This window comes from Onychostoma macrolepis, chromosome 18 (assembly GCF_012432095.1).
Source record: "Onychostoma macrolepis isolate SWU-2019 chromosome 18, ASM1243209v1, whole genome shotgun sequence".
In the NCBI taxonomy this organism is placed as follows: domain Eukaryota; kingdom Metazoa; phylum Chordata; class Actinopteri; order Cypriniformes; family Cyprinidae; genus Onychostoma; species Onychostoma macrolepis.
In genome coordinates, this window is record NC_081172.1 from 18,204,421 (window position 1) to 18,228,234 (window position 23,814).

Genomic DNA, 23,814 nt, shown 5'->3' on the forward strand with positions numbered 1-23,814 from the left:
AGGGTGACGCGGAGGAGACGAATTGTTGAATAAAGTAATTTTTGTTCTACGTTTCTGTGCCTTGATCGTGTTAGGATCCTTGCTGTCTATGGGAGGGTCAGAGAACTCTCGGAATTCATCACAAATATCTTAATTTGTGTTTTCCGAAGATGAACAAAGGTTTTACAGGTTTGTAACGACATGAGGGTGACTAATTAATGAGAAGTTTAATTTTTGGGTGAACTATCCCTTTAATTTTCATTATGCTTTTAAAGTTTCTTCCTACATCTTATAGGTTGAACCATTGCTTTGATGTAGGCATGGCATGCTGAAATGTAATATTACAATTCAAGGTGCCTGTTGGAGTCAGATAAAATTCAGTCAGTGGAATATTATGCACATGATGTTCATTTTTGGCTTGATTCTGTGCATTGTGTGTTCAGTTACTGATGCCATTAAGCAAGGCATTTCCATCTACATTGTTTTTAGTCCCTCTAACTGTTAGTTCTGCCTGCGAGAGCAACACTAACACTAAATCCACCCAATCAATGCCCAGCGAGGAGCCGAAGATGTCACACACATACAAACACACACACAGTCTGGTATATGTGGTTTACGGTATGTGCTATTGCCGTACACCCTACACCTAAACCTACCCCTTACAGGAAACTTTATGCATTTTTAGATTTTCAAAAAAACACCATTTAGTATGTTTTTAAAGCCTTTTGGTTTACAGTGTCCTCATAAACCACCTTCACGTTGTAGTACCCATTTTATTATACAGATTTGTGTCCTCATAAACCATATATACCAGTTTACACACACACACACAAGCTGTGATCACAGAGTGAGAGTATTTAAAAAGCAAATGTGTGCACTTCACCTTCAATAATGTGTTTCCTAGAAAGGCCTCGTTCTGTCTCGGCTCTGTGGCGAAAAAGAGACACACAAAGAGACAGATGTACGTCAGAAAGCAAAATTTCAGACAGAGCTAAGTTCAGTCTAGCATATGAGACATGTCCTCCTTCTGCCAGAGTTTCTTGCTCATCTCTTTTCTTTTTCAAACTGGCCTTTTTGCATGTTCATTTTTTAACTTCAAATAAAACCCTGGCATATTTAAATTCTGATTAGTATTCATGAGAGAGGATTTGTGGGGAAATGGGACAAGACTTTTCTTTAGTCTTATCAAGCTTCGCAGCTGCACTTTTGCTCACTTGCTTCCAGAATACTTACTCATACAGAAAACGCTGGTTCAGCGCTTGACCTAAACGGAGGTTTGTAATTGCATTTATGAAATGTGTGAATCCACGGATGTCTGCATTAAATGTGCTGCCCTTTAGAGTGTGTAACAGTGTGAGAGTTATGAAATTAAAAGTTGCCATGACATGATGTGACATCCACAATGAGCAAAATGACAGTTTACTCACTTTCCACCCCAGTAGAGCTTTGTGGTAATAACCAGACTGGATCGCCTTGAAAAAAGATAGGAGGAGAGAGGGAAAAGTGCATTAGAATTTGCACATACATATTCCATATTAACATTAAATCAAGGAAAAAGTTGATTAACGTGCAGTTATAATCAAACTGCAGTTTGTGTGTGTGGGTGTGTGTGTGTGTGTGTGTGTATAGTCAAGCTACAGTTTTCGTCAGTTTTTGGGGTCAGTTAGATTTTTTTAATTTTTTTTAAAAGAAATTAATACTTTTATTCAGCAAAGACAGACTTATGTCTACTTACTTTTCAGAATTATGAAAAAAAATGTTTTTGGAATTCTGAAAAAAAAAAAGGTTTGGTAACACTTTATAATAACGTTCAATTGTACGTCATTTATACGTGATTAGTTAATATTTTTATCTATGTTTTGTAGATTAAGTTATAAATCATTTGCAAGTGATTAAATGATGAACTAATTATTTACAAAACATGACTATGTTCACAAATGGTTATTAAGTAATATGCTAAAGATTTACAAATCTGTTGTAAGTTATCTTTAAAAAATAGCATATTGTGAAATAATCAAACACATCCTTAGTAAATGGTTAATAAATTACTAGTTAATATATTATTAACCACATATAAATCATTGAAATGTCAACATTGTACTATTTTCTCAATAAACATTAGTTAATCATGAACAAATGATTATCAAACCATTAGTAAATGATCGGTATATAATTTATGTATGTTTCAAAGTTGTAAGCTGGTCTGCACAAAAATGCAGTTATGCTAAAACTAAATGATTTGCTGTCAAGTGAATAAACATGTAAATGACTTGCAGTCAGGGGATTCCAGTGGGTTGTGTTAAACCCTTTCTCTCATCAGCAGATAAAGGGTTTCTGTGTGGAGTGTGTGGGATCTAGTGATAATGTAAACCGGTTTTACCCGCCACTGGAGATGCACAGCGTTAAAATATGTGTCAGAGAAGACATCTGTCTATACCCTCACCAGTCAGCCCTTACATTGCAGTACACACTACAAAGTATTCAAAACCTGTTGTGTAAACGCATGAATAAATCATTTACAAAGATTTCTGCATCCCCTAATCTAAAGTAAAATAGAAAAGTTTATAAAACATTTACAACTGATGAGTAGTTTACACTTTAGATTAGGGGATGCAGAAAGCTTTGTAAAATATTTATATAATGTTTATTGCGATAACAGTACAATATTGACATTTCAATGATTTATAAGTGATTAATAATATATTAACTAGTAAGTTATTAACCATTTACTAAGGATCTGTTTGATTATTTCATGATGCTATTTTTTTAAGATAATTTACGACAGATTTGTAAATCGTTAGAATATTACTTAATCATTTGTGAATGTATAGTCATGTTTTGTAAATGATTAGTTCATCATCATCTAATCACTTGGAAATGATTTATAACTTAATCTACAAAACATAGATAAAAATATTAACATATCACTTATTAATCATTTATGAATGCATAGTTATGTTTTGTAAATGATTAGGTCATTATCAGTGGCGGTTCTACATTGAATTACTCTCCGGGCGAGACCCCCTCTAAACATTGTTAGAGAAAAACATTACTTATTGCAAAAATAGTGGTAATTATCTGCACTTCTGCATTGTAATACATTATAAAATAGTATGCAATAACTTATTGAGTGTAATTTTTTAATTTTATGTCTAATTATTAAATGGATGCCACCTTATTGGGACAAAAGCCCTCTCTACACCTACCCTAACCGATACTCTATGTTCAACTTTTTGATTATTTCCTTCATTTTTATTAAAAAATAAATGCTTTTCTGATGTGATGTGATTTGAAATTTAAAAAGGGAGAAAAAAAAAGTTTCAAATGATTCAAATCCCGGTCGATCGTGTCAAAAGAAGTGTAACGCAAACTTTACCATCTGCGCCACTGAATCTGACAACTAGTAACCGTCTTTTGCAAATTTGACTATCCCAATCATACGTTTGTGGGTGGAGTTAGTGTAAATAGCCTCTGCCAGCAAAATAGCTATTTGCACTTAAATAGACACTCCGATTTTTTTTTTTTTTTTTTATATTCCCAACAATTAAACAGTTGCCCACAGAAAAAAACAGGGGGTGCTGCACCCCCACTTCCCGCGCCCCTGGGTGTGACTGACTTTAGCCCTCCTTGTCCGCTCCATTTGGGAGAGGTGAACTGTCCCCCGCGGCCGCGCTCCCCTCCCCTTTCCACTTCTCACACAGCTTCTGTGCACGGTACCTTCTCAACAAGCAGGGGCGCCAGTTTGCCAATTCTCCACACAGTTATATGATAGATAATATGATAGATAATAGAAAACCGCTTAGCGGCGCAGATGATTTTATTTTATTTTTTACCAAGTGCTTGTGCTGCCCCCCACGTGTCATGAAAAAATGCCGCCCCGGGCGGCTGCCCGGTTCGCCCATGCCTAAAACCGCCACTGGTCATTATTAACTAATTACTTGTAAATTACTTGTAAATGAATTAAAACTCACAAAAATTGTTAGCATATCACTTATTAATCATTTATGAACGCATCATCATGTTTTATAAACGAATAGTTCATCATTAACTAATCACTTATAAATTACTTACAACTGAATGTTATTGTGATTTGTTACCAAAGGTTTTCCCAAAAATATTAGGTAGCACAACTGTTTTCAACATTGATCATAATGAGAAATGTTTCTTGATCACCAAAATCAGCATATTATAATGTTTTTTGAAGGATCAGGACAATGAGGACTGGAGCAATTACTGCTGAAAATTCAGCTTTGCAATTACCTGTATAAGAATAAATTGCATTTTAACATATATTGAAATAGAAAAGAGTTCTAACAATATTTTCGCAATATTGCTGTTTCTGATTAAAAAAAATAATAATAATAATATATATATATATATATGAACTAAACAAGAATCCTACATTAAATCCATGCTATATTAATTTCATTTGTCTGTAGAATAAAAACAGTACTAATCAGGGCTTGACATTAACACCCGCCAACCCGCCAAATGTGGATGGATTTGAGCTGTGGCAGGTAACACGGTCACTCCCACTAGCCACTCTGGCGGGTTGAATTTTATAGGCTGACAGAGCTCGACATTAATGCTTGTCCGGTGTACTGACATTTTATCCAGGTTGGGGTAGGTGTAGACGTTCATAAAACACAATCTAATAAGTAGAAAAAATTATTTATTGTTGGTTTCCGGTAGCTGTATCCCTTCTAGCCACAACCGCGAACATAACACATAATTACTGTATTTGCATTACTGTAAGGGTGGGTTTAGGGTTGTGGTAGGTGTACACATTAATAAATCATAATTTAACAGGTAGCATTTTTCGTTGTCAAAATGTACTACCTACTGTTTTAATAGGAGGTAATCTGACAGGGTAGCACAAATCGACAGAACACAAGCAGATTTTTTGAAGGGGCAAGTGAAAGAAGAGAATTTTACTTGCCCGACCAGACAACTAATCTGATTAAAACATCTATTTGCACCGAAATTTCGTCGAGAATGGTTCTGATTTTATTACATTCGGTGTAAACGGCGATTGATAATGGATAATCAGTAACAACAAGGTCGCGCCAGTTGAAGCTCACGCAGCCTGCATGAGAGAATCTTGGGGGAAAATCAAAACAAATGAACGCAACTGCGCACAGAAGAAACATAAAAATGTAACTTAGTTTTTATATTCATAACATACAGCCTAGTTAAGCAACATGACACGACCAAGAGAGGGAAGTTCCCTGAAAACCACGATTGCAAATTTGACATTTAAACGAGTAGTTAATATAGCTACATTTTTGTCCAATATTTGAATTTGAATTCATTGAAAGGATATATTGTCAACGTTGGCTGTTTTTGCTCCATTTGGTTAATGAAAATAGTTCCAAACAAAGATCACATTGGAACAGTCGCGCATGTCTGACCAACACACAGCGATGTTTTGTTAATAAATGATTCACGCTTTTGAATTTTGAATCACCTGAGTCAATGATTCAGTGGTCCATTCATAAAGACAGGCACTTGCTTCATTCTTGAATGAATCAGCTGTCTGAACGAATCGTTTGAAGGCGTGCTTCAATGACTCGTTAAGATAATCACTTGCTGCCACCTACTGGCGGTTTACTTTCATAGTAGCCTATCATTTCATTTTTGTATATTAAAAAAATATATATTTATGCTGTTATAATTTTGCATGCAGTGTAAATGCATTCGTGCTATATTTCAGCTACATTGAACTGTCTGTGTAAATGCATCTGAATGCCGCTCCAGTCACTTCTGTTTCTTATGCAGTTGAAAGATCGGTTTTGTAGATACTGATTTCATGATTAACAGCCCTATATTATCTTATTATATTAAGTGAAATTATTAATAAAATGTAAGAATTTGAGATGAAAGATGATGCATGCATTTAATACATTTAGGGAAAAATGCCCTTTAAATAGGTCAAAGATTACCTGGAAATCAATTTAAATACATTTTTGTATGCAGTATTAAGTCATATAATACATAATTTCCCAACAACAAAACTGTGGCCAGTGAAAATGCTGAATGGTTACTAAATTTGGAAAACCACTAGCCACAGTGGCCGGTGAGCAAAAAAGTTAATGTCAAGCCCTGGTACTAATGTATTAATGCAGTTTTGGTGTTACCCCTAATTCAATCTAACTGGAAACAGTAGCACCACTGACATTAAAATTAGTGATAATAATTTTATTAATGTAATTTTTTTCAGTTCATCATACAATTTTAAAACAAATCAGTTTGCATTTTTTATTACTACATGTTTTTTTAATTACTTTATGTTTTTATGCCAAAAAATGTCTATGAGGGGTTGTGTCCATTGTAGTTTGATTGTAACTGTCTAAATGTAACAGACAAAAAAATATGACCAACCCCAAACGGCAGTGAACATGACATTTTTATGCAAATATTGGAAAGATCAAATTATAAAAAGAAAACTCAGACAGATATCGAATAGATTCTATCTATGTTGGCCATTTAGTTGCATGTTTATTGGTTTCAAGACTTCATCAAACAGGAAGCAGACTGTTGAGGCAGAACTGCAGAGATAGTGATGCTGTTGCTCAGTGATGATACATGTGTAACCTTCGCCCGTAGCTGTTTTGGCAGTAATCTGGAGGTCTCTCAGAGTCGCTCTCATCTGCATTGTAAATGGGTGTAAATGAGCTTTCACTGGTGTGAACTCTTACTGTGTCCTACATTCTCGATTCACAAAAACTGAGCTGCCCTCTAAATTTTGGCCTTACAAAGTAATTATGATTTTAAACAAGAAAGCTTGGGCTGTGAAACTCAACAGATATATTAGGCCAGATGTCATTTTATAAGTGAATTCAATGGCTTTGTGTTTCACACCCATTTGTCACTGTGTAGCAAATGAGCAGCTGGTGTAAAAGCACATGAACTTCTCACCATCATCTCCATAGAGGGAATGAGTTGGTGAAAAAGATGATGAAAGGAAAGAGAATGAAAAAAAGAAAGAAAAAAAAGCTGGCGGGGAGAAACTGGGTTATGGGGGAAATGGGGAATGGGACAGGAATTAGAATATTGGAGAGAGAGATAGAAAGAATGAACTGGGAAGATATAAAAGACTGAGTAGGAAAATAAACTGATGAAAGAAGAACAGAGGGCAAAATAGTCCCTCAGCGTACCGTCTCTGCTCTGTTCATTAAAACTGAGGCTCTAAGGGGTCACTTCACCTTTAATGTATATCCATCAAACATTTACAGAAGAGATCCATATAGATGAGCTCTTGAATTTTGATTGGGGGTCATGGGATATTCATGTATGTTCTCTGCAGTGGGATGAGCCAATCTGTCAGCATAACAGCATGATCTGTAATACACAGATCTAGGATCTGAGAAGATTGTAAAGCTTATAAAGGTGGCCAGATTAAATTAGTTTGGGGACAGAGTGGATCTGAACCCTACAATTCAGTCTGATGAAATGTCAAAAGACAAAGAGAGAGGGAGAGAAAAAGAGAGAGAAAGAGTCCATGGCGATCTTTGGAATAGTATTCTATCATAATTCTTGTGCAATTTTTATACATAGTAACAGTACATCTCTATTCAGATAAAAGATACCTGCTAATTGCACACTATCACTGAAAAGTTTAGGGTCGGTTAAATGTTTCAAATGTTTTTGAAAGAAGTTTCTTATGCTCACCAAGGCTGCATCAAAAACAATAAAACAGTAATAATGTGAAATCACTGCAATTTAACATAATTGTTTTCTATTTTAATATATTTTATGTTACACTTTATTTTAAGGTGTCATTGTTACCGTGTAATTATACATTTAAGTACAGAGTAATATTGATTAATTACATGTACTTACTATATGGTTACAGGGTTTTGATTAGGGTTACTTGCATGTAATTATGCACAATTAATTCTTATTATATATTAAGTACGTGTAACTTGTGTAACAAGGACACCTTAAAAAGTGTTGCCATATTTCATTAAAATTGAATTTCATATTTATTATATTTAAATTCATTCCTGTGATGGCCAAGCTGAATTTTCGTGTGGTCTTTCAAATTCATGCTAAAATTTGTGTGCTCAAGAAATACTGCATTTCCTATTATTTATCAATGTTGATTTTCTTATCAATCTCACTGAAAACAGTCATGCTGCTTAATATTTGATACATTAATAAATTATATATTTTATTCAGTTTTCTTTGAACAATAGCTAGTTCAAAAGAACAGCATTTATTTGAAGGATTTTTTTAAAGGGGTCATCGGATGCCCAATTTCCACAAGTTGATATGATTCTTTAGGGTCTTAATGAAAAGTCTATAACATACTTTGGTTAAAATTTCTCAATGGTAGTGTAAAAAACACCTTTTTCCCCTGTCTAAATCAGCTTTGTTTTCAGCAAGCTGTTTTTCAGTCCATGTCGCTTTAAATGCTAATGAGCTCTGATGACTCCGCCCCTCTCTTCTGTGGGGTGACGAGCAGTCTGTAAACTTCAGCCGCGAAACTGGCTAACTAACACATTATTAGGAAAGGCAATTTGCAAAGATTCAGAAAAAAAACCCTTATACTCACTTATTTTGTAGATGAAGCTGGATCACGAATGATTCGCGCGAACATAGACACATTTAGGCAGATCGGGATCGGCACATTCCCTTCAAAAACGAAAGTAACATTAATCCTTCGCGTCTTCAGCGGCTCAGATGTCGGGAGTAAATGACGACTGCTATATTAATTATTACATCGAACAACAAAACACCTCAATCGCCTAATCGGAGACATTCTTGTCTTCCCCTGCACCGAAGTTGACACAATGGAAAACTGATGACAGCTCTCTTAGGGCGGGTCTAAGGTAAGACGGCCATGTCAATCAACTTCCGAGGGAGCGGCCTGTGCAGAACTACGTCATTCTGACAGGAATCTCAGAACAGCCTGATTTGAGAAAGGGAATTTTAAAATAGGGATTTAAAAAAACAAAACAAAACAAAAAAAAAAACACTGGGTGGATTTTTATCATTATAGGATGGATGTGTACACACACTTTCAATACATTTATGTTCAAACAACTTGTAAAGTGAATTTTGCATCCGCTGACCCCTTTAAATAACATTGTAACTGTTTTACTTTAACATTTAACTAATTCAATGCATCCTTGCTGAATAAAAGTATTCAATCTTAAACTGACCCAAAACTTTTGAACCACAGTGTATACTAACCCTGAATTTCAGTATGTTACCGTTACTTAAAAAATCTTATTGCAGAAAAATCTAGTTAATGTTGCTCTATATATTCAAGCTTACTCAAAAGCCAATTTATGAAAACTTGAATATACTAAGTAACCTTAACTAGATTTTTCTGAGGCAATAAGTTTCCTAGATTTATTTTAAGTGTTAACAAATTTAAAGTGTGTTTCCCATTATTCAGTGTACTTGCAGAGGAGGTGAAGTAACTGGAAATAATATAATTAGTATATATTTTATAATACTTATTTTCTTTTTCTTAACTAACTACTTGATAGAATTTCCAAGAGTTAAGAAACTTTTTATTTCCCAGATGATCATTTATTGCTGCCTTCATGTACTTGGAATTATTTTCAACATAAGTTGCATGTAGTACATTCATGCCCCCTCAAATCATAGTTACGACTGGAAACAAATTGCATATAGTTTCCAGTACAAAAAAAATAAAAATAGCAGGTTAACAAGTACTCTGTTTTCAACTTGTCATTTCTAACTCTTTCCCTCACTACATAGCTAATGTGGAAACTGCTGTGAATCTCGCAGTGAATAATAAATCTCACTTCAAGCGACAAATCAGCTGAATAATTTTTCATAGTCTTCATAGTCAGCAAAAGCACTGTCATTCGAGAAGTCATGGTGATCACAGTGGGTCATCATCTGTTGCTATGGCAACAGCCCTCACCAGGATGCACTCGTCTGGTGGCATTGATTAAGTGATACAAACTGAGCAGGATCCTAGTGATCAAAGTCCTCATCAAAAGTGTGTGTGAGTAATGACACGTAACCCATGCCAAAGCCAGCAGGTACACGACAACTACAAAGGGAATAAAAGCTCCAGTTTCACTCATTTTTTTTGTTTGTACCTCCTTTATCTTGTATTACAGTTGCACAGGTGTGCTTGACACACATACAACTCAAACATACCTCCAGCCCTTCTTTTTGATGATGTTTCCTAGTATGACTTCAGCTCTATAACAGACAGAGATGTTAATAATGACTCATGGAGTAAAGTGAATTATGGGTAATCTTGCTGATGCTGAGTCATACTCACTTTCCAGCAGCATACACCTCTGCGGTGTCAAAAAGGTTTACCCCACTCTCATACGCTATAGTCATCAGCTGCTCCGCCACCTGGAAGACACACAAACACACATATAAAAATAGAGATAGAAGGGTCAACCTATATATATATGAGCCATCACAGTAAATGTATAGTGATTTTACTGCCATTTATTTTCACTCCAAATTTCTCAGATTTTATAATCAGGGAGGCAAGCGTGATGCAATACAATGTGTGTGTGTTTGTGTGTACAGCTCTGGAAAAAATTAAGAGACCACACCTTTTTTTCTTAAATCAGCATCTCTACATGTATGGCAGCCATTCTATTCCAGTGTCTGTTGAATTCCAACACAGGCACACCTCGTTCTACTTAATGAATTACTGATTAGGTGATCACCTCAACCAAATTTTATTTATAAGGAAATGTATTAAACCACTGATGTAGTCATCACTAGGACAAGCTATATGCAATAGGACGAGCTAGTTCGCAAAATCTGTGCTAGAAGTTCCTCAAAAGTAATTGGAATCATATAATAACTATCGACAGGCTCCTAGATGCAGGGAAAAGTTAGAAAAAAAGTCCTTCATCAATAAGAAGCAAAAAAAGAGTCAGGCTGAGGTTTGCAAAAGACCATAAGGATTGGACCGTAGAGGATTGGAATAAGGTCATCTTCCCTGATGAGTACAATTTTCAGCTTTGCCCCACATCTGGTCGTCTAATGGTTAGATGAAGACCTGGAGAGGATCTGGGGGTGCATCACCAAGGCTGGAGTCAGGCACATTTGGTTTTGTGAAGGGTGCATGAATCAAGCAATGTACAAGGTCGTCCTGAAAGAAAACTTGCTTCCTATTTCTCTGACAATGTTCCCCAACTCTGAGGATTGGTTCTTCCAGCAGGACAATGCTCCATGCCACACAGGTCAATCAAGGTGAGGATGGAGGACCATCATGGCCAGCCCAATCTCCAGACCTGAACCTCTTTGAAAACCTCTGTAATGTGATGAAGAGGAAGATGGTCTGTACATAACCTGAAAGTTGAATAAATAAGCTTTCCATTGATGTATGGTTTGTTAGGATCGGACAATATTTGGCCGAGATACAACTATTTGAAAATCTGGAATCTGAGGGTGCAAAAAAATCTAAATATTGAGAAAATCGCCTTCAAAGTTGTCCAAATGAAGTTCTTAGCAATTTACATTTACATTTACATTTAATCATTTAGCAGACGCTTTTATCCAAAGCGACGTACAAATGAGAACAATAGAAGCAATCAGACCATCGAGAGTGCAGCAGTATACAAGTGCCATGACAAGTCTCAGTTAGTCCAGCACAGTAGACGTAGCTATTTTTTATTTATTTTTAAGACAGACAGACAGACATAATAGGTAAGTGTTAGTGTTAGTATTAGTTGGTCAGGTGCTGGCGAAAAAGATGTGTCTTTAGATGATTTTTGAAAATGGCTAAAGACTCAGCTTTACCAATTGAGATCGGGAGGTCATTCCACCAGATGGGCACAGTCCAGGAAAAGGTCCGTGAGAGAGATTTGGTACCTCTTTGTGATGGCACCACAAGGCGTCGTTCATTTGCAGAACGCAAGCTTCTGGTGGGTGCATAAGTTTGATCTAGTGAGTTTAGATATATTGGTGCAGTGCTAGTTGTCATCTTGTAGGCAAACATCAGTACCTTGAATTTGATGCGAGCGGCTATTGGTAGCCAGTGCAACCTGATGAAGAGAGGGGTAACGTTAGCCTTCCTCGGTTCATTAAAGACCACTCTGGCTGCTGCATTCTGGATCAGTTGTAGAGGCTTGATCATATTTGCGGGAAGGCCTGCCAAGAGCGCGTTACAATAGTCCAGTCTGGACAGAACAAGAGCTTGGACAAGGAGTTGTGCAGCTTGCTCAGACAGGAAGGGTCTAATCTTCCTAATTTTGTATAAGGCAAATCTGCAGTTGAGTTGTGCAGCTTGCTCAGACAGGAAGGGTCTAATCTTCCTAATGTTGTATAAGGCAAATCTGCAGTACCGGGCCGTTGTAGCAATATGGTCTGTGAAGCTTAACTGATCATCTATCACAACTCCAAGGTTCCTGGCTGTCCTTGAAGGAGTTATGGTTGACGAACCCAGCTGTATAGAGAAGTTGTGGTGGAGTGATGGGTTGGCTGAAACCACGAGCAGTTCTGTCTTGGCAAGGTTGAGCTGAAGGTGATGGTCTTTCATCCAGCTAGAGATGTCACTCAGACAAGCTGCAATGCGAGCAGCTACCGTCGGATCATCTGGTAGGAATGAGAGGTAGAGTTGAGTGTCATCAGCATAGCAGTGATAAGAAAAGCCATGCTTCTGAATGACCGATGCTAATGACGACATGTAGATGGAGAAAAGAAGTGGTCCAAGCACTGAGCTTTGAGGAACCCCAGTAGCCAGAAGTTGTGACTTTGAAACCTCACCCCTCCAAGACACCCTGAAGGACCTATCTGAGAGGTAAGACTCGAACCACAGGAGCGCGGTTCCTGAGATGCCCATCTTTCTGAGAGTGGACAGGAGGATCTGATGGTTAACTGTGTCAAAAGCAGCAGACAGGTCCAGTAAGATGAGTACAGAGGATTTGGAAGCCGCTCTTGCCAGTCTCAGGGCTTCTGTAACCGAGAGTAGGGTAGTCTCAGTAGAGTGGCCGCTTCTGAAGCCAGATTGGTTGTCGTCCAGAAGATTGTTCTGTGCAAGAAACAAAGAGAGTTGGTTGAACACAACTCGCTCAAGTGTCTTTGCAATGAATGGAAGAAGGGATACCGGTCTGTAGTGTTCTAAAAGTGCTGGATTTAGAGAGGGGTTTTTAAGCAGTGGGGTTACCTGAGCCTGCTTAAATGCTGTGGGAAATGTACCAGAGTGAAGAGAGGTGTTGATAATGTGAGTAAGCGCAGGTATGACTGAAGAAGAAATGGCCTGAAGGAGGTGAGTGGGGATAGGATCTAGCGGACAGGTAGTGGGATGATTGGAAAGGATGAGTTTGGAGACCTCCGCCTCCGAGAGAGGAGAGAAGGAGGTGAGAGAGTGTGTATTTGGCGGTAAGAAGTTATCAGTTTGTGGTGGGAGGAATTAGTCACTGATGGTTCTTGTTTTATTTGTAAAGAAAATTGCAAAGTCATCAGCTGTAAGAGTTGATGAAGGAGGAGGGGGAGGAGGACAGAGAAGAGAAGAGAAAGTTTTGAAAAGTGTGCGAGAGTCTGAACAGTTGTTGATTTTGTTGTGGTAGTATGTCGTTTTAGCAAATGGAGCAATGCATATTACTAATCAAAAAATAAGTTTTGATACATTTACGGTAAGAAATTTACAAAATATCTTTGTGGAACATGATCTTTACAAAAATCAACAATTTTGACCCATACAATGTATCTTTGGCTATTGCTACAAATATACCCCAGCGACTTAAGACTGGTTTTGTGGTCCAGGGTCACATATGACACTATCCTTGTACATGGTCCCATGGACAGTTATTTTTGCACCTGACCTAACTGAATATGCATTTGCAGGAGTTTCCCTTTCAGACAGAAAATTTATGGGAGGAGAGTATTAAATTGAATCACGCAACACGATTCACTAACTTACTATTTGCATTCGTCAAATTACTGGTATTTGGGCTATCATATAACGCCCCAAAAAAAGCATGTCTTAAAGCAGGCAGTAATTTGCACCGGTCATTATGGAAATCATCTGTCTGTGTTCTTTAATGAGTGCTAGGTCAGCAAATCACCCGCAGAATTTTCCCCTCCCATTGGTGCTTTTATGGAATTGCGCTCTAACACTAATTTGCCCTGTTTAGTAAATCTGGCCCTTGGTGTGTATTTTGTTGTTCAGTAGGCTACACGTGAATTTGCAGCTAAATCTGCAGGGTGAGAGTGGGTTTGTGGGTGAATATGTTTGCATGAGTATGTGTGCATATTTGCATAAGTATGGGTGTATGCGGGGGCTTATTTGATTGTTCTCCTGCCTTCTGAGTCTCTCATGCTTTCCCTCAGGCCTAAATCACTTGATGAATCAGCATCAAGTGATTTAGGGGCATCAAGTCTTAAAGGGGGACAAAAGCAAAACACTTTTAACTTAATTAATAATTGTAATTTCTACAGTTATTTACTGTATATCACCCAGTATAACACTGACAATTCCCTTTACAGTAAATAACTGATACCCTTTGCATCATGGGAATTTTCTGTGATGTCAGACCCCATATACAGAGACTTACTTTTTTTTTTTTTAAATTGCTGTATACTACTGTATTTCCTCATTTCTTACATTTGGATTGACACGATTGTCCTTACACAGTGTCTACAATGCCGCAACTGCTTGGGACTGACTACACTGGACATGTTACATCGCTTGTAATGATTGGAAAATCCAGTTGTCCTTTGTGTCAGAAACAGCGCGAGCGCATGGAGTACATCTGTACGTCAGAAATATACCGGGGCATAACTTTACTGTCTGCATCCACTGTAGATAGTAATGTTATATATAATGGGTTCTATATTGTCTTTTGTTGCTCCGCGTCCAAGGAAGACACGGATCCAGCGGGGCAGCGCCATGGGTTCTGGAGAACATCTACGCTGTGTGTCGATGCACCTTATGAGAGAATAAGACCAAGCAAGCAAGGTAAAATATGTGTTTGTCTGTGTGTTTGTGTCAGATTTGTGCACACCAGTTTAACCTTAGTATTTACCCGTCAACATGGTGGTTACAAACTTTACTATGGTAAACTGCGCTGTCATTTCAAATGACTTTTGTCAGCTTATTGAATTAAGTTCCCGAATTAAAATTATTTTTAAAGAGCAACGCTTATCTTATATTAACATTAGGTTAACTAATGTGAAATTTAGTTCAGGTGTTAGTATGTTGGCCAGTAGCCTATTGAGAAAATAAAATTGTATGTTAGCTAGGTTAAACAAGTTTTATGGCTAGCTGCCTTTCTAGTTTTTGAATTAGTTTGTTATAGTTTTTAAATGAATTTAAGATTTACTGCATTTTTTTGTATTTGTATTTTAGGTAACACTTTACAATAAGGTTCCTTAGTTAACATTAGTTAACAACATTAGTAAACATGAACTAAGAATGAACAATACTTCTACAGCATTTATTAATCTTAGTTAATGTTAATTTCAGCATTTACTAATGCATTATTAAAACCACAAGTTGTGTTTGTTAACATTAGTTAATGCACTGTGAACGAACATGGATAAGCAATGAACAACTGTATTTTCATTAACTAAAACTAACAAAGATTAATAAATAGTGTAATAAATGCATTGTTCATTGTTTGTTCATGTTAGTTAATACATTAACTAATGTTAACAAATGACACCTTATTGTAAAGTGTTACCGTATTTTAAAGGCAACTACAGTTAAACATCAAGAAAGAGCATGCCAGCCACCCTGAGACTAATAATTCATGGTAAGAGAACAACTATGGTTTTGAGAGGTTTGTGTATTCTATATGGTGTTTGCTTTTTAAAAGTGTGACATTTCTACTTTTTGTTTTTCAGAGAAGACATTTCTGTCACTAACAAAGTGGCCACGTTTTGAAGCAACACCTGGGTTTTGCAGATGGCTATTCTTTGGCTGCTTGTCTTTGTTCCCCATTATGTTTCTGTTGCCTAAATATTCTTTGTGAGGATTAATCCAAAGGATACAACATAATGCACTGACAAACATCCTAAGGCAGGAGAAATGGTGAAGATGCACTGTTCCAGCATTGAAAGACTGATTTTTAAGTGTTATACATGCAATGTTTTAAATAAAGAATTTGATATTTTGTAATTATTGTGTCTGTTTTAATTGAATGCCTGTAGTACCTAGGTAGAGTAAAAATAAAATGAATTCTATATAAAAATTATAAAATTAATTTATATCTATATTAAAATGAATGAATTACAGTAGTATACTGATGAATTGAATTTACAGTAATTTACTGTAAAACAGTACAGTTTGCAACTGTAAATCACATACAGTTTGCTACTGTAAATCTTAATTGCAGTAACTTACTGGCAACAGCACAACAGTGTACTCTAAAAACCCTTTGAAATGTCTAACAGTGAAGGAATAAATTGTTTAATTTTTTTTAATTTTTTTTTTAAGTAAGCACAACAGATAGCAGATAGCAGATATTCACCTTAATTGTCATTGTATGTTAATATAATATTTAAGAATGGTAATGTAAATGATTTTGACTTTATGTCCGCTTGTGATATTCTTAGCTTTGTGATTAAATTAAGTTCCTCCTAAAGTTTTCTTATGGAACGCCATTAAAGGAGCTTCAAACTCACTGTAATTAAACTTCTTTTTTTTTTTTTTTCTGTCAAGTTCAACAAATCTCCCAGCTCATCAACAAAGAGATGCTCAGCAAGAAGGTGACCCTCAGCAGAAAGTAAGAGAAGAAAGAGAGGATGAGCAATGGAAAAATGCCAAATACTTTCATGGAAGATTAAAGATGAGGAAAGTTTAATGATCAAGAACATACTGTGATGATGTTTCTAATATAGGAGGCAACAGGTCAAAGGTTACATTTACACAGTCCATGTTTGGCATTGAGAACCATAAGTAACAGGTGTGACTCTCAAATGATCAAATTGTCCAAAAGCAGTGTATCAAATATTGTAGTATACTTTGTATTGCATTTTTAATAAATAAATACAAAGTTCTGGCATGAAACTCTAGATGGTACCGTCCGATAGATCTATCTCAATGTGACATAATGACATCATTATCATGTCACAGCTGATTGGTTCTCCTCTATATCGGTAGCCAATGAGCTCGCTGCTCAACATTCCAATACTTGGCTAGTGTTTGCAGTAGCAATAGAAGTACGCTTCAGAAACCCTCCACCTTCCTCAGAACCTCCTGTATAGATCTGCTACGGGGTTATCATTTATGTTGTGCTATGGGGGTTATTCATATATGTTATATGTGCAGCAGCAGTATTTCTTACATGCTCACAGCAGCATGTTGTGGATGTATTGGCAGTAGCAAGTCTCGGTACTTGCTCTGCTGCAGCAATGTAGCAGATTTATTCCGCCAAGACCACATACATTAACATTGTCATGCACATTATTATACCAATCCCACCGAGAGTTGTCCTGACAGAAATAAAAATGTTCTCCTCTTAACAGAACTTTTGTCCATAATACATTGCTTTTTTCTGAAAACCAATGTCTGTGTCACAAAAGACCAACAGTTTACGATTGCCATTCAATTCACAAAGTACATATCGCTCTCTGATTATTATTATTTTTTACATTTTTTGTTACACTTATGACTTTATAATCAAACTATGTGAATGAACTAGTCTTGTCAAATCACTGCATTCATTTGGTATGATTAAAAAATGTATTAAAAAAATTAATATTAAAAAAGTAAATGCATCTGCAATATAATAAATTATTTGATAACACTTTATTTTGGTGAACATTCTGTTGACACTAAGTAATGTTGCAACTACATGTCAACAACCTCTCATAAGAGTATTAGTAGACTGTCTGCTTCATAGCTGCTAACTCTTTATTGTGATGGTCTCCCAACATACACTCTACTGACTGTAAACGAATGTCAACTTATTCTAACCCTAACCCTACCAGTCTACTAATACACTACTAACACTCTAATGAGAGTTAGTAGAAATGTAGGTGCAAAATTACTTATAGTCAACAGAATGTGTTAAAGGGACTATCAAAATGAAGTGAAACCAATTATTTTATTTTATTAATCATTACATCATAAAAAATATTAAAAAAAAAAAAAAAACATTTTTTACATAGGAAAACCATTAAAAATAACAATACATGCAAAAAATAAAATAAAAATCACCCCTCCCCCACCCCATCCTGTACTAAATAACTTGATTAGTACTTGATTAAACTAAATTGACGTACCACCTAAATGCAAAGAATATTTTTGTGAACGGTTTCTATATTCTGCAAGCCATATTTTACATGCCACAAAAATATAATGTTTTGGATTATCTGTGGCATTCCTCTTTTCAGAGAGGTAATCCAATAAAGCTCAAATATAAGGGCTGGTGTTCAATTCACAGCCCTGTGTGATCATCTGTACAAGAGGAACTGAGAGAAGAGCAGTTTTCACAGTCTGTAGCCTCGTATTTAATACAAACGTCAACTCTGCTTCATTTAACAGGAGCCTTTTAACACTTCCTTTAATCCTCTTCCTACTACTTCCACACACACACTTACACTCCAAGAGTGTTACTCACACAAAGTGCTAACATAAAGTCCTGATTCAGACGTTGCCCTCTGACACTTTAATGCCTCAGAGAAAGCAAATCCCTTACGACGGCAGAGAAACAAACTGCCCTGTCACTCTACGCTAGGAGTCCAGTCAGATTGACTCAGATGGCAGGATGCTGAGTCATTCCGCTGCCAAGGGGAGGTGAAAACTGTGTGTGTGCGCATGTTTAGGACGGGATGACGATTTCATGCACTATCTCTCGACAACCAGCACAGAAAGGAAGGGGCCGTTTGACCGCAGAGACTGAGGGCATTTTAACTCTTCCATCGAGGCAGAAGGACAGCAGGCTGTTTTATATAAACTTGCATGCCCTCAGAAGCAAATTATCATCCTCGTTTGTCCTCTAGTTTGACGCGACTGTCCCTTCCACAACATCTGCATCTGTGCACTTGTGCGCTTTACACAACTTCTAGAACAAAATGTCAGGGTCTCTTGCATCATGCGTGCCCACACACATACATTTGCCATCTGCAGGCTTTTCTTGTCACTCTTGCTGTTATTTTCACTATGCTCTGATTTGAACAGTTTCATGCTTTCAGTGTTTCAGGTAAGTGCAGTGAAGAAAGCAGAACAACTCTTACTTACTTCATCTGAAATTTGTCCTCCAAATGTCACCCATGTGCCTGTAAATGAAAAAAAAGAAAATTAAGCGTTGAATTGTGATATTTCTTGCAAAAGCACTTCGGTCTCATTTAATGACTGTTTGATTATTACTTAGAGAGCAAAAAGCAGGGGACCAGAGAAAACCTGCTCATTTGTGTTTTCATTGTCAGAATAATTCTCCACAAGGCTCTACTAACTATGCAATTAAGCAGCCAATTCTTTTTCGACCTTTAAGATTTTCATGTATGGTGCGGCTGAACATGTACAAATTACGGGTTGACAAATGTGAAATAATAATGCTGCAAATAATAACCTGTTGTGCCGTATTTAACTCAAAGACGCTTTAAAAACGTAATTTTCCAATGACGTTAATATAAATTATGGCTTGCCACATAACACTATGGCAATTCCACAGCTTATATATAGTAACAATCTCAAACTTTAAAGGGATAGTTCACCCAAAAATGTTTACAATGTATGAAATGTATGTATGCGGATATGTTATTTACGTTCAGATCAAAGTGTAAACAATGTAAATAGCGTATCCACGTACATATGTTGCATACGTTGTTTAAGTATTTGATACTCTCCAAAATGGCGCTATAGGGTGACGCGGAGGAGACGAATTGTTGAATGAAGTCATTATTTTTGTTTTCTTTGCACACAAAAAGTATTCTCGTTGCTTCGTAAAAATTACGCTTAAACCCCTGATGTCATATGGATTATTTTAATGATCTCCTTGCAAAGTTTCTGAGCCTTGATCGTGTTAGGATCAGAGAGCTCTCGGAAAGTATCAAAAATATCTTAATTTGTGTTCCAAAGATGACCGAAGGTATTACAGGTTTGGAATGACATGAGCGTGAGTAATTAATGACAGAATTTTCATTTTTGGGTGAACTATCCCTTTAAGCTAAAAAGATGCCATTACAACAATATCCTTTTTAATTAAATTCAAATAACATTGTATTTTTCATCCACACAAACACTAAACACCATCATGGTAACACACATGATACTGTAATAATGCAATAAATGTTCATTTAACAACATTAGATGTAAGATAAAACCCTAATGTACACAACTGATGAAAAAAATAAATTACAAAAAATTAAGAAAAAACATCAAAGAACGAAAAAACATCATATCTGAAATGTCAAGCAGAGAATTCTGGGAATGGCAATTTTTTTTTTTTTTTACTGTAAATTATACTATGACTCGTTTTCTTTTTCACTTTCAAAAACCGTAATTTTAACATATTTTACTGTACAGTTACAGAAAATGTAATTACAGTTATTCACCGTATATAGTACGGAAACGTATGCTGGGTATACACCACAAGATAATCGGGCTGATTTTGGGCCGATTTCTCCCCTTCCAACAATCCTAGGTAATGTCCCGATTATCTTGCTGGTTCTAAAAATTATCTTATCAGATTTTACTGTGGTGTGAGGTGTGTTAAGAGTGACTGAATCTGCTCGGAAGAATGTCTGAGGAGCCCCGGTCGCGAATCGTAAATATTTACGATCAAAAATCCCGATGTGTGGGGAGGAACCCCAAGGACACCACACACTATAGGAGCAAAACAGTTAAATCTAGGATTTTTTTCCCTCATGTTTGAGGTCTCTCACATTTTGAAGATCTTATAAGATTTTAAAAATCTTTTAGTGTGTACCCAGCATTATTGTTAACCAATTAATAGGTTTTTAACATATCATTTTGACAGTTTTTACTATTAAAATCACAATCATTTTTTTTTTACAGTGTGTGAGTTTGCTCTTACTGTATATACCAAGATTCTGCTACTCTGTTTCCCAAGTGGTAAAGGTCACATGCATAATAACCGTCTCAGTTCATTTAATGCAAAACCTGCCATCTGCTAAACTGTATCAACTTTTACCCTTAACATTTACATTTCATTAGATTGGTACATTTATATTTAAGATTTGGTCCCACTTTATATTAGGTGGCCTTAACTACTGTGTACTTATTGTGTACATACATGTTTTTACATTGTACTTATATTTAAAAAAATACCTATATGTAATTACATCTGTAATCAATTTCTGTAATTACATTTATAATTACACTGTTGACCCATCCCTCACACCTTAACCCACCCTTAAACCTACCCACACCACCAAACATGTCCCTAACCTTACCCGTATGCCACCTCAATAGCACCAAAAAATGTTTTGCAATACAATATGACCACAGTAAGTACATTGTACTTATTTTTTGATGCAAGTGCATAGTAGTTAAGGCCACCTAATATAAAGTGTGACCTAAGATTTATACTCAAAACCTTCAAAATATTTACTCAACCCCAAACGTATTAAAAAGCCTGACATTTGACAACGGCACAATCTCTCCTAAAGTGCGATCAGGCTAATTACGTTGCCACTCCAGCTGAATTATGGATCAGCTGTTTTTAGCCAGTTACACACTCCAGAAGTGGGAACCTACAGCGGAGAAGCTTTACCTATTTCTAACAGCTGCAGATTCAGAGAAAATACTCCAAAGAGCTGTAAATCCAGGCCAGCAGAACAGAAGTTACAAGCTCAGCCAACAGAGCTTATAAATAGCAGCTGCTGTCTGACTCAGAGATGTAATGCTGCTGTGGTTTGACAGTGGAGAAGACCCCGAATTTACTGCACATTGCTTGTGAAGCACCAGGATATTGGGAAATGTTCTGCGCCTCTGAGGCTGTTGCGCTATGAGTTTTAATGAGGGATAGAGATCTATTTTAGCATAGGGAATTATCATAACTTTATTCCTGCCCACTCACTCTCTGCTGCAGTGGGGTCAAGTAAAGCTGCCCTATATTTATTCACACTCTTCTAAAAAATGCTGCTGACATCAACAACAATCTTCTTATTTCTAGATGTCCCAATAGGTGGTTTCAGGAAAGCAAAGCAGTTATGTATGGCATTTGTACTCCAGTACTCCACTGTGGGTGGCATTTCTATTCAAACCAATGTGATTTACTTTCTTCTGTTGAACACAAAAGGAAATACCTTGAAAAACTGTTACTCTTTTTAACGCAGTTACAAAAAGGATGCAGAAGCACCATAAAACAATCTTTCAACTATCATAATAGCAATCCAAAGGACTTATGTGCTATATTCTGGTGATGTACAATAGCTTTGGGTGATGTTTTCATTGTTATTTACTGATAATATTCAATATTCTCCTCCAATGAGCTGTTTACCAATATGACTTGATCATTGAGTTGAACTTGAGAACCTGATTAGTCTGATTCATGAACGAATCTTTCAGACCAACTTTGTATCAACTGATTCACTGAAAAGAAGAATAATGAATCTTTCATGAATGGACAAACTAATTTATTTATTTATTTATTTTTGCATATCTGCCAATTTGCATCTGTTCTTTGCACAAAACTACTGAATGACTTGGACATATTAATCACATTTCTGATACTTTATGCACAATATACAGATAAGAGGCAAGGTCATTTTTAAGAGGACAAGAAGAGGGGGAGAAGGCCAGCAGGTCAGTGACATGCAGGGACTGTGCTGATGGCAAGAGTGAAATTGTGAAAACAAGAGAGCAAATTAACTCACACTAGAAGCCAGATATATGATGGGCAAAGCAAACATGTCACTTACGGGTACGACTGACAGCGCTTTGAGCAATAAGAGTCTTTCACACACTAACAAACTCAACATTTCACAAGCTGAAGCTGACAGGAGGACACATATGAACATATTTTGCACTTGCTTTTCAGAGTGCAGAAGCATTTGAATAAAATACCTCATTTTAACCAAATAGATCCTAAATTAACTACCTGACCAGTTCGATTTCATATCCTTGACCTTGATACTCACAGCATTTATAATTGAACAGACTAGTTGAGTAGATCATCCATCTGATTGACACCACAGCTTTGAGCAGCATGTATAAGGTCAGTATGACTGTGCAGAAACTCATTGTTAATGCTAAGCGTCATCTTCCTCTATCTCACTCTTCCTCTCAAGGTACATTAGTATTTTGTTCCAGCACTCTGGATGTCTCAGCTTTAAAATGTTAATAGTCTGGTGTTAACCTTCTCTGTCCAATTTTTTTTTCTTTGTGCAGACTGAATAATTTTGATGGGTTTTCAGATAAAGACTTTCTTGAGAGTTCCTTCAAAATGACCCTTGAAAAGTGAGGTGAGAATGAACTAAAGTGAAAACAGTCCAGAGTTAAATACTGAGTTTTAACTTTACTCATATTCACTGAAGGTGTTGCCAATTTTGGTATAATATTGCAATCAAAAATGTCAATTGTCAGTGTACAGATGTGTGAAGCTCACAAGAAAGTCACTTTCAAACACAGAAGCTTTCTGTTGGTCAACACGGTGAATTTGAGTGAGTGTAACATCTGAATATTGAACTCTGTCCACTTCCTGTTCCTGCCACATCAGTTCCTGTCTTGTCATTTCCTGTTAACATGTATTTAAGCCATGCGTTCCCACTACCCTTTTGCGAAGTATTGCCAGTTCCACTGCCTTACTAAGTGTTCTTCCATGCCATTTCTGATGTTCATTGTTATGACCATTGCTTTTGTTCTCCTGACTCCCGTTTCTGGATTACTGTTTTGGATTTGTCTGCCACTGGATTGTTTTCTGAATGTTTTGACTCAAGCCTGTGACCTGACTAGGAGCTGTG

At 36.6% G+C, this 23,814-nt stretch overlaps 1 protein-coding gene across 6 annotated transcripts in view; it reads right to left on the reverse strand.

The window, feature by feature from the left end:
• Nucleotides 1–23,814, reverse strand: part of kcnab1a (potassium voltage-gated channel subfamily A regulatory beta subunit 1a) — a 137,835-nt gene that overhangs the window by 21,213 nt on the left and 92,808 nt on the right. For all 6 annotated transcript variants that reach the window (XM_058752197.1, XM_058752195.1, XM_058752194.1 and 3 more), the window contains 5 exons: nucleotides 19,127–19,164; nucleotides 10,253–10,332; nucleotides 10,126–10,170; nucleotides 1,407–1,451; nucleotides 863–906 (listed from right to left, as the gene is read on the reverse strand). In XM_058752197.1, coding sequence (XP_058608180.1) covers nucleotides 863–906; nucleotides 1,407–1,451; nucleotides 10,126–10,170; nucleotides 10,253–10,332; nucleotides 19,127–19,164 — 252 coding nt within the window. The remainder of the gene's footprint in view (nucleotides 1–862; nucleotides 907–1,406; nucleotides 1,452–10,125; nucleotides 10,171–10,252; nucleotides 10,333–19,126; nucleotides 19,165–23,814) is intronic.